A 12,355-nucleotide genomic window follows, 5' to 3' on the forward strand; every position below is an offset into this window, starting at 1 on the left:
TTGTTTTATTTGAAGAATATTCTTTATAAATCTAAGTGAAAAAGAACCGTGTGATTGGAAAAATAAATATAGGAATTCAGATCGCTTTCTTTTTATGAGCGGTGGAACCAATTTTTACGTTTTTCATGTTCAATTCAAAGGCAGAAAATTCCCATTTATATATATAATTTATTAAACATATATGGATAAAATATTTTTAAGATGTGAGATATATTATTAAATAAAAAAATTCGTTTCGATCATTTTAAAGTAGAATTTTTATAACCTGAAAATTATAAAATCAAAATAACTGGGCGTTGGACGTTCACATAAGGTATTGGTTAACAAAAGCAAATTTAACAGTAGAAATTTTATAGATAATGTTTAATACCTATAATGTTTAATACCATTATCTATAATATATAATTTTATAGATAATGTTTACCTGAAATGTATACGTTTCACCCGGTTCTAAGCCAACAAATATATACATGTGATTATTTCGACCAGGAGCATTAATGACCATAGTTTTATCAGCAACAAGACTGCCATTTTGATGATGGAGTTGGACAGTATAATGAGTAATATTGGCCCCATTATCATGGTTTGGTCTTCTCCATCCAAAGAGAAGGGTTTCATTGGTTGATGCAAGAACATGTACCCAAGATACTTTAGGAGGAACTAAAACAATAAAAGAATTACTCTATTTATTTTTCAAAATTATCATAGTTTTATATTAAGAGTATCAGTTCATGTAAAACTTTCTTTACAAAACTTTTTTTTTCTTTACAAAATTATCAGTTTTTCAAAATGAAAAAGAAAGGTTAATGAAACCTGAAATAAGAGATGCACATAAATTCTTTGTTTAATTAAAAAAAAAAAATTAAAGAGCAACGAAGATGAAATTTTTACTCAAGCTGTAGCATTTATGTCAATTCTTTTAAGAAGCTTAGATAAAGAGTGATACATTTTACTTTGATTTAATTAAAAATCAACGACTTCGAAAATGGTCATTTGTTTTCGAAAAAATTAAGCAAGGATATTAAAATACAAGGAATTTTGTTTTAAATAGAAATGAATAGTAACATAATTGTAATAAAAGAACTCGATTAGTGTGAACAGAGTATGATCATGTAATTCAATGTCATAGATTCTATTTTCTTTTCCTAAACAACAATTTCAAAGGAAGCTGTGCTATATTTTACCTTTATAATATCTTTAATTTATTTAGAATAAATTCTTTATTTAAGATCCTTATTTACCTCAAGAAAATGTATTCCCCATGAAACTTTTAAAAATAAAACTTTAATCAGCTATAATTTAATTAACTTTTTAAATCAAATAAAAACATTAGGTTCGTTCCATATAAAATAGAATTTCATTTTCTTCAGTTATCGTAAACAAAGAAAATTTAACGCACTAATTGCATAAGGACAACAACCGATGAAATGCAATCACAATCATATAATCATTACTTCAAAAACTAATTAAAATTGTGATGAACAACCGCAATATAATTGGCGCTTTTTAATTAGGACAGTTTAAGATTTTGAGTATTCTTTTTCCCTCAATTATTTTGCACTTTTTTAAATTGCTTTTTAGGAGTGCGAGTAGCTTTTTAAGAGGAAATGAATTATTTTTAGTTTCCTTAGAGTCCGAAACAACTTATTTTAGAGTATTATTTCAGGTAACAGGTATCATTAAATTAGAATAAAAAAAAAACATTAACGAGCGGAAAAACATTCTACATTCTTAAGGGGAAATGTTTCTTTTAATAGTAATTAGAGCTACTAATTAATATTAAAACTCAGTTATAAGTGGGAGACAATAATTATGTTTATTAATGAATTTCGACATAAATCTTTAAAGCAAATAGTCACAATTTTCATTAATTAATTTTCAAAGAGAATAGAAATATGAAATATAATAAAGATATAAATAGAATTGTCTTTAATAAATCAGCAAAGCTGAATAAAAATTAATGGAATTTTATTAAGAAATTCTAATTTAAACCTTTAAATTTAAATTAAAAAAACATAATTAATTAATTTTAAATCTGTGTTTTTTTTTTCATATTTGAAATCTATAAAAAATTTGTGTAATGAGAAAATAAGTCACGTTCGTTGAAAATATGATTGTATATAAAATCAGTGTACTGCTAAAAGTAACTAAATCAAAATCAAAATGAAAACCGAAGTAGTAAGTATGTTCTGGTTGATTTAAGATGTTCTCTCTGAAACAAAAAAAAGTGGGGGGGGGGCGTATCGATATATGTATTTCATACTTTGTATATTGACGATGCATTGTTAGTGTTATTAATATAAACAAAAACGAAAACTCAACGACAATATTTCGAATTTCAATGAACTTTTCAATCTGAACAGAGCACACAAATGTCACCGATTTTTGACAGTTAAACATCAAAATGTTTTTCAGTTTCATACGGATGGATAATTCCAACGATTCAAAGTAAAATATATGGATAGACCACGACTGTCTCATTCTAACATGTTTTAGTTATCATTTCAATGTAAATGATATTAATTTTTTTTTATTTTTTCATCAGAAAATATCTGAAGCTAGAATGCTATAAATTAAGAAATTTCGAAGAATAAATTAACGCGAAATCAAAAAGATCCCATATTTAAAAGGTATGTTGATATGCATTATTACGAAAAATGTAAAAACCTATTATCAACAGGTTTGTAAAGAAGATAAATTTCTTGGTTTAGTGATATATATTATTTAATCTATAAATAAAATATGCTTCAAAACAATGTAAGAATATAATATGTTTAATCTGTAAAACAATGCCAAAAGACATATAAATTAAAAAAATAAAAAGAATACTTCGATATTATATTCGAATGCTAATTGGTTCCTAAGCAACCTAACATGATTTCTGTTTAACAGCTAATTAAAAAATACTATAAAAAATCGAAGAAAGTACAATTACAAAAATTAATGAAAAATTACAAAATAATATCATACCATCTGCAGGCATTGACACATTCAAATACACAAAATCACTTTCTCCAGCTTCGTTAAAAGCAGCAAGTTTGAAACTGTAAGTAAGGCCCGGCAGTAAGGCATGGATAGTATACTTTGTAGTATTTCCCAAGATATCTGAATCAACTTCAACAGTTGTTTCATCAACTGAACTATCTCTATACAAACGGAATCTCGTCACAGGCAAGTTACCGTCGTATTTAACACGCCAATGTAGAGTAACAGTGCTGGTATCTTCAACAGTTGTTTCGTTTGTGAACTCTACTTCAGGTGCCTCTGCAAAAGAAAAAAGAAAATGAAGATATTCGTGTGACAAAAAAGTTATTACATGCTTGCACGCAAATAGGGGCGTTGTATAAGCATATTAATTAAAAGCAAGCCATTTCAAATTCAAAAGATCTCAATGCAAGGTGATACTATCGGTACAGAGATCCAGATAAATATACATTTCTATAAAAAATTATTTCAAAAAGAACCATACAAAACAAATAAATCAAAAAACAATTTTTCAGAGCACACTCAACCGAAAAGTAGCATTTCTTTTTGTTAAAAATTTTCTACTTTTTTATTTATAATTCATTATGATAAATATTAAGAAATCTTAAAACTAATTTTTTTCCTCAATTTAGCTGTCAAGCGGTGTCTCCTTGTACATTTTTAAGATTTAATTAAATTAATCATTGAATTGTTAAGTAAGTTCTGAAAATGTTTAAATAATGCTTTATCATCGAGAACACACAAATGTACAAATTTTTTAAAATTAGTAAAATATAACGAAATCCGTGATAAGTTGTTTGCAAAATTTCATCTTTACAAAATGAAACAAATCGAATTAAATAAAAAGATACAAAAAAAAATCTAAAAATGTACATTTCCTTTTTTTTAATAAAGCTAATTAAATTTTCTGTATTATTATCTTTTATATCTATGGACATTTCCTTGGAATCTTTACTTTCAAAACTAACCTACGGTGGATGTCAACTATTTTGGATTGTATAATGAACTGTTTTCTTTTCAAAATGTAATTAAATATTCGCATCGATAAATAATTTCGCGCAAAGGAGCAATTTGATTAGAGCATTTTTAAATGCTCTAGATAACATCGGTTTATATCATTAAGAAATATCAAAATATATATCCACATAGTTTTATCATTCAAACAGCTTATCTGTAATTAAAAGAAATGTAACGACGACTCTATATTTACTGAGAAAAACAAAGAAATCAAGATTTTTCTTCCATAAATCCAGATCCAAAATGTTAATTCAAAATTCAGTTTCAAAGTTTACTATTTTCCAACAGATTTTTGTTATAATATAGTTTCGTTAAAGGCACAAAACTTTTACTAAAATTTCTGGGGCTTATATACCTACTGGGTTGTGTAGATTTTCGTAGTAGACCATCATAAAATTTGGATCGCATTATTTGTCTAGGAGTTTCTAGGTGACATTAAGAAAAGATATTTGTAAATCCCCATACAGAACCCAAGTTTGAAGATCGATCCGTCCCAATACTAAAATATTCGCTTTTTTCTTAAATACGGCTAGTGTTTAGAAAACTGCAAAGTAGATTATGGTTTTTTAAGTTTTAAGATTAATTCCTTAGTGAAAACAGCAGAAATTCCGGAGTTTCTAAAAAAGTGCATTAGATTTCCTTTTCAAGAGGGTGCCTTTTATTACCTTAATTTAGTTAGTTCAAAGCACTTTTCTGAATCTATTCTTGGACGCTATTTCTATTTGAACTGCATTTGAATCATTGTAAGATGACGAAGACAACACTTGAGTCAGCAGCTTCTCTGTCTCGTCTTCTATATCACAATAATAGAAGTAAGTTTAACTCACGACCGACAATGCGCACTAATACATGACAGATCTTAAGCGGAATCGGATCTCGAACCTGCGATCTTTCGGCCATGAGGCTAAGATACTGTCACCAGACCATTCTGAGAAATCTATACAATTCTGCAGTCTTAAATCATTTCTTGCGAGTCTACTAAAAGTAAACTTGATTTCCAGTCTGATTCAATCCTAAAGCTTTAGAAGTTTCTTATAAAATTTAATGGAATGAAACAAAACCCCATCAAGCATGTATCAAAGTATAGCTTGTTGCAGCTTTTATGGGACTGTAAATAAATATTTGAAACTACAAATTATATTATATTATAGAACAACCCATGTTACAGATTCGCATAGAATGAAAGCTGTAGTAATGATGCTAGAGGCAACTTGATTGTCCTGCGATAGATATAAATATATGAAATCACAAGGAACCTAACAACATAACTAAAGCTAATATCCTTAATAATTGTTGTTTCTTCTTATTGCACTTGCCATGAACAAGCCCGCTGTTCGGAGACAGCCGATTTAAGCCACAGGGGGAGCGCCTCTTGTTTCTATAGTAGCCAAGAGAACGACTTAGCTACACACACGTCACAACCCTTTTTACGGGGCGGACTTCAATCACGCATTTCATTCACACAACCACAGATCGTAATTTAGACCTGAAGCAGAGAAAGATCACTCCTGATCCAGTACCCCCAGTGGTATTACTCTCGATTTTGGAGGAGGACTTTGTGACCACGACAGATTTAACGCGCGTCAGCCACCAAGCATGCGGGGAATCTTCGGCCGGCGCGGTTCGAACTCGCAACCTAAGGGACACGAATTCGACGCTCTACCAACCAGGCTATCCCGGCCTATATCCTTAATAATAATCCTAATAATAACCAAAGTGAATATCCTTAACTCTTTATTTGCGTAATTTCCTCTTTTCTCTAATTAGATAAGACTTTCTACCCAGGAAACACGTTTTTGATTACATGTCCACAGAATATTTAAGATTTTTATAGATTACTGTCAATTATCTTACGCCTAAGAGAAATTTAATTTTAGAATTATAATTTTATAATTACAAAAATTCCATGCACGAACCACACTCGTACATAACAGTCAAATTGTTAAAATGTTTCTCAACACTCAGAGCAATTAAAAATTCATAAATATTTATTGCACCGTACTACAATCTTTAACGCAGAAATCTTACAACTATATGATATTAAATACAAACAAATATGTGAAACACATATTATTTAAACCTGGAAATTCTGTCAAAAACTCGATTGATGTCACAATGAAAAATTTTGAAATAAAATTGACTTTCGACAACTGTTAATTAACTGTTAATTTTTGTCAGCAAGAGAACTTTTGAAAAAAAGTTTCAATCAAAGAAATAGAGAAACACAATTGTTTAATTATTTTTCCACATAAATGTCATTCATAGTTTTTCATTTTTTGTTTCATTTAAATACTACTGTTGAATTTTCCTTCTCTGTCAAGTAGTTTGGATGTTAAACTACTAAAATGCAATCATTTATCTATGACCTTTCCATAATTAATAAAAAAAATTGACAGAACTAATTGGCTCATTAATTCTATTTGACATTTTACGAAACTTTTTCGTATATTTGGTGGCGATAAATTTTTAACTAAAATATGCTTCATGATTAAACTTTTTCTACAAATGAACACATACATGACAGAATGTCTTATCTTTATTCTTTTTATGATAATGCTTAACTGCTTTGAAAACATATTTCCTTATATAGCAAAGCTTTTCAATCAATCAAATATGCGATACATTATTTCCTATTGAAGTTTTGCAAATATACGTAACTATTTTAAAAAACTATTTTTATGATTATGCTAAACTGTTTTGAAAATTCCACATATTTCCTTATATAGCAAAGGTTTTCGATCAATCAAATGCGCGATACATTATTTCCTATTGATTTTTTTTCGCTGTTTGAAAAAAAAAATATTTTACGATAGATCTCAACACTATTCAATTATTAAATGAGGAGGACGACAAGAAAAAAAAATATCATAAAAACCAAAAAGTACTCAATTTTTTAAGGAATTTTCAATTTCATTAAGCAAAAAGGAAGAATTTTGAATTGTATTCTCTGCAGTTACAAAGACTACAGTTTCTAATCTGAAATACTGTTTACATTTTGAAAAGATATGAAAGGTTTCTTATTTTTATGCCATTTACAATCTTTTATTTAATTTGATTTGTTTCAAGTTTATGAAGATGGTATTTTGTAATCTCTTTCCATGCTATAAAATGCTGCTAATTCTGAAATTTTGCACAATTGTTCAACCAGTGATAATACAACATTTTGACTGATAATAAAGTTCTGAAAATATTAATCATTTGATTTTCATTTTATTTTAATTCCTCACGAGAAGCATCATCTCGAAGTGAACTTGAGGGGAAAAAATAGATAAAATTCTATAATATTTAATATAATGATTTATGAAATTTTTTAAAGAATAAAAATATAAAATTACAAAAAAATGAAAGTTATTGTATTAAAAAGTGGAAAATATTTTTTAATCAAAAATTTAGGGGCGAATTTAGGGCCGAAAATAGTAAGAGCATATCATACTGAAAACAGTATGATATGGCCACAACGAATATTACAAGAAAGAAAATCTCTATACATTCCTTAAAAATTAAATTATATTATGGATGTAAATAAAATTTCATTCATTTTGGAATATTTTTATCAGCGCTTCACAATTTGTTTTTTTATCACCAGATTTTTATCCAAAAAAAAACCTATTTTCTACTTCTTAATACCTTCAATAAAACGGTTTTTTATAAAAATTTCTTTATTATTTTTACACCCATATGTTAGTATAATAGGGACCCATGATCTTAACAGAATTTTAATTTAATGCTATGTAAACATTTAATAATATAATTTATAGTATACATTCTAATATAGTTTGATAAGAGCATGTTATTAGACAACTATTTTATTCTGAAAAATACACCCACTATCTTAAATCTATTTAGTTATACCAAAAATACACTTACACAAAGCAGTGATGGTTTTTTTCTTCCTGATATGTGTTGGTAAAGTTAATGAGTTTCATACTTTCTAATTACTTTTTCATTGTTTTGAATAACTTTTTAACATGTGCTTTGAGCTAAATACAGATTTTAAATATTTATAATATTCTATAAGCTTTTTGAAATAAAGGCCGAAAATAAGTGCTACTTTACCAAAATAAAAGAAAAATATTTATCTATTTGAAAGAGAATTATAGCTTACTGAAGTATTTTTAAAAAATAGACGCCATTTACTGCTGTTGTTGTTGAAAATCTTTAAAATGCAATTTCCAATTAAATAATTAATCGGATTATGAAGAAAAAATGTCCCTCATAATAAGCTTGAACAATTTCAGACTGACTGATAAAAAAAAATATATAAATCAGAGCAGAGAGAAATTTAATACTTCACAGATGGTCTCCATTCTCCTTCCTCCCCACTTTATGTCCTTAGATTGTCTTTTTGAAGTCAGGATTATCATATAATTAAACATTAAATATGGCTGTCTATAAATAACAATAGCAACGCCCTCGTTTTAAGTCTTTGTTATTATATAAATTATTAAGGGTGAGTGGGATTTTATTAATTCCAAAAAGCGAAATGTCTTAAAAGATTCGGAATTGTAATAAAAAACTACTTCATTTAGTTTGTTTAGAATAATTCATAATTGAACTAAAAGCAATCTACAAAGCAATTTTGATATAATTACAATCATAATACAGTAATTGAATTGATAGATACACTTTTTTTAAATTATGAACAATAATAAAATACAATACTTAGTTTTTATTTCGATATCACCTTATTATTTTTTCCCAAGTTCAAAATCAGTGATTAACATGCCATCCCAGAAAACACATTTTATAATGCTCTGGAAATAAAACTCGAATAGTATAAATTGATTGTTACATTTAATATAATAATATAGTTATTATATATTTTTTGAAACTAGATTAAAAAAAATGCTTAGGCGCAAAGAGGAAACTCCACAAAAAAAATAAACAAACAAAAAATAAAGAACAACAGCCACAAAAACTTCATATAAACATGACAAAATATGTTGACGTAAAAACATCGAAATTTGTAACGCTGTGCGGAGATTACGTCACACAGAAAGGTTCTCAGGGTTTGTAAACTCAATCTAATTGATTAAAATGTGATGGCACTTGAATTATTCATCAAAACCTCGGTCGAGGTCTCTCTGCAATTCTAAATTGTTTACTTTGCTGAATAACAAATATCGATCAACCTTGGTTTTCTTTTATAATATTCTTTTTTTTTTTGTTTCTAAAAGAACTTTGCCCATTTGTCTGTCGCTGATAATATTTTTTCTACCTTTTTATTGAGTAACAAAGAATTTTCTTAAGACTATTTTTTTGCTACTTTGACTTGCCGCCTTATTCACTTTATTCTTCTATAAGACAATAGCAGAACGTCATTTTTGTTACAACAAAGAATGAAGTGATCTCTGTATCTTGTTCATTTTAATTCGGCTGAATGATCTCATTACAAGGAATTAATAATCAAACGAGTCAGTTCTTTTTTTCCTACAATATCCCGAATGACATCATATAAACCTTCTAATACAATGCCCATTCTTTGTATTATTATTTTATCTGTTCCGGTAAGCGAATATGCAATTTAAAACCAATGCATCATTTCATTGAAGTGAAAGCTTGCTCAGCCTTTTTACAAAATAATGATACGACAGTAGCACCTTTTGTAAGTAAACAATAATGCAACATTCTTTCTTGACAGATTATGAATATTTTCACCAGATTATTGATACCAGTTCTGAGAATAGCTACAAGAAGACGAAGAGCAATTATCTTAAATCTTACTTAACAGCTAACCAATTTTCTCCATATGGCATTCCACAAAAATATTTACTGAGCGTAACAAAAGCTTACATAGATGTATTCTAGTGAATAGGCTATACTTTTTCAACAGTGCATACCATTATACCTTAACCGCCGTCGCAAAGAGTAGTAAATATGTCCCATAATATCTTGAGTTACAGAAGAGTGATAGTTACAGTCTTGGTTTAAAGATGAGATCCATCAATTCTGTCGAATGAATGCATTCCATGCCCTTATGAATGCATTTTTTGTTGGCGCATCCAATGATGACTTGAGAATTAAAACACCAAATTTGAACAGAATATTGCAAATCATGCAGAATTACTGAAATGATTTTTGATTTACCATTCTTCTTTTTGTCTGGTTACAGTTTGATACTTTTAGAAAACACAGAAATTTGTAATATTCATTAAAACTCAGAATAAAAATGAAACAGAATTGTATTAACTTCATTTAGTAGCATTTTTTGGGATGATAGGACTTAAACAAAGAAAAATAGATAGATTTTTATAGTCATATAAAATCTAGAGCATTTTATTCGTGACGATTTTAAGCACTGATGAAAGAAGATATTTTATATAAAAATATTAATTTATATAAAAAATATAAATATAAAAATATTAATTTATATAAAAAATATAAATATAAAAATATTAATTTATATAAAAATTTATATATTTTATAATAAAATAAAATTAATTTATATATTTAATAAAATTAATTTATATATTTTATGTAAAAATATTAATTTTTATATAAAATAATTAATTACGGAATAAAAATTTCAGTGCTTTCTTTATTTATTTTGAATTTGAGAATCGTCAATAATTCAATAGCAGATCTTTATTACAGGTTAAGATAACTGATATCTCTATTCAGACTATTTATCATTAGTTATGAAACACAAGGAACTGAAATTTTGGATCCAAATTTGACTTAAAGGAATGCATCATCTACTACGCTAAAGTCATTAAGAATAGAAATAACATTACAAAAATAAAAATTCTCCGATATAAGATATTATTTGCTTTTACCTTATTGATAATCGTCGTAAAAGGTAGAATTGTCATTGCAATTAACGTACTTTTTTATTTTGGGTAGATTCACAGAAGATTTGAGTTTTCAGAAAAGAATTTTAAAGAACATGAATGATTTTTCAACAGCTGTTTCTATTCAAATAGGGATGTAAATCAAATATTCAGAATATAAATTGTTTGCCGATTAAAAATTCTGCTTGTTTCCCACTACGCTATAAATAGCATAACTAAATTAAAATAACTTCATCATACGGATTATATGTAGACATGAGTTAGAGGTAAAACATTTAGTTACAATTAACATCTAAGCTTCTTATTCATGAAATAGATAACTCTGTTCTTTTCCAACAGTGCTGTAGATCTTAGATTATCCCTAAAGATTATTCGTTGAAAGCTCTTAATAGTTTGGGATTATATAAGGTTTCACTCAAATCTAAAACCATGTTAGAGCGAAACGTTGTTATAGAAATGCCACTCTATAATGTTCGAATAAAAAATAATACAAAATCTAAGCCAGAAATCAAAATTTCAATTATTACAACAGTTTTAATATTAATAAAATATATCTATTTATTTAAAATTTAGAATTAGTTTCTTTATTAAGAAATAATAGCTTTAAAAAAATCTTGAAGATCATTAGCATCGTATAGTTGAACCAGCAACCACTGACTACATTAAAATGGCCCTTATCGCCGCTCAAGTCTTAATGAAGTGAGATCGATAAGAAATAGTCCTTTCGCAAGGCGATGGGGAGTCAGTATCAAAGTTGCATGTCTTCAACTAAATGTCCCAATAGATTTTTACGCATTGATTGCTAGAAGTGCCCCAAATTTCTTGAGAGTACTTGAGCGAGTTAGAGAACTGCAATGATCCTCCTTTGGATGCCACAGATGGTTAATTGGATTAGACTATGGGGAATATGCAGGTCATTCCATTCACTAAATTTCCGACTGTTCAAATTATTCCACAATAATCTTTATGGGGTTGAACATAAAGGAGCTCTATTTCTTCATAATAAAATAAAAATTCCAAATTATATTTCTAATCCAGAGCGGCAACTTATTCAGACGATCTATTCTAATAGTTTGCTTATTTCTAATCCCATCTAATTTTGAGTCAGTACCTTATTCAGAAGTTATATTTTACATATTCATATTAACTCTGACATTTATTTTAAGGTGGTAAGACATTTTGGCTCTTTGCCAAGTTTCACATTATCTAATAAACTACAAGAATTTTCGGAAACTATTATAAATAGCATCTAAATTCTGTTTTGTTTCATCTCCGAAATAAGCTTTTCCTAGGCTATTTTGTAAGTTTCAAATATTTTTGATGCTCTCTAGAGGAATTTATGAAAAATTAATGAAGTCTGCTTCCAGTTATTTAAAAAGATTAAGATTCAATCTTTCAGTAAAACTGGTGTCCAACTTTATTTAAATATTCAATTTAATTTCGTGTAAACAATGTCAGAGAAGTTTATTACAAGGAAATAAAAGAGAATTAAAGAGCTAAATGCGAAAGCACATGCTCAAATAACTTAATGAAGAAGACAGCCAAGGCTTCAGGCATAAGGA

General features: G+C 27.8%; 1 protein-coding gene across 4 annotated transcripts in view; it reads right to left on the minus strand.

Moving 5' to 3' along the window:
- LOC129961037 (tyrosine-protein phosphatase 69D-like) overlaps window positions 1-12,355 on the minus strand; it is a 409,760-nt gene that overhangs the window by 65,569 nt on the left and 331,836 nt on the right. For all 4 annotated transcript variants that reach the window (XM_056074833.1, XM_056074832.1, XM_056074830.1 and 1 more), the window contains exons 4-5: window positions 2,971-3,264; window positions 425-660 (exon numbers count right to left, since the gene is read on the minus strand). In XM_056074833.1, the coding sequence (XP_055930808.1) occupies window positions 425-660; window positions 2,971-3,264 (530 nt within the window). The remainder of the gene's footprint in view (window positions 1-424; window positions 661-2,970; window positions 3,265-12,355) is intronic.

Source organism: Argiope bruennichi, chromosome X2, assembly GCF_947563725.1.
Source record: "Argiope bruennichi chromosome X2, qqArgBrue1.1, whole genome shotgun sequence".
Lineage (NCBI taxonomy): Eukaryota > Metazoa > Arthropoda > Arachnida > Araneae > Araneidae > Argiope > Argiope bruennichi.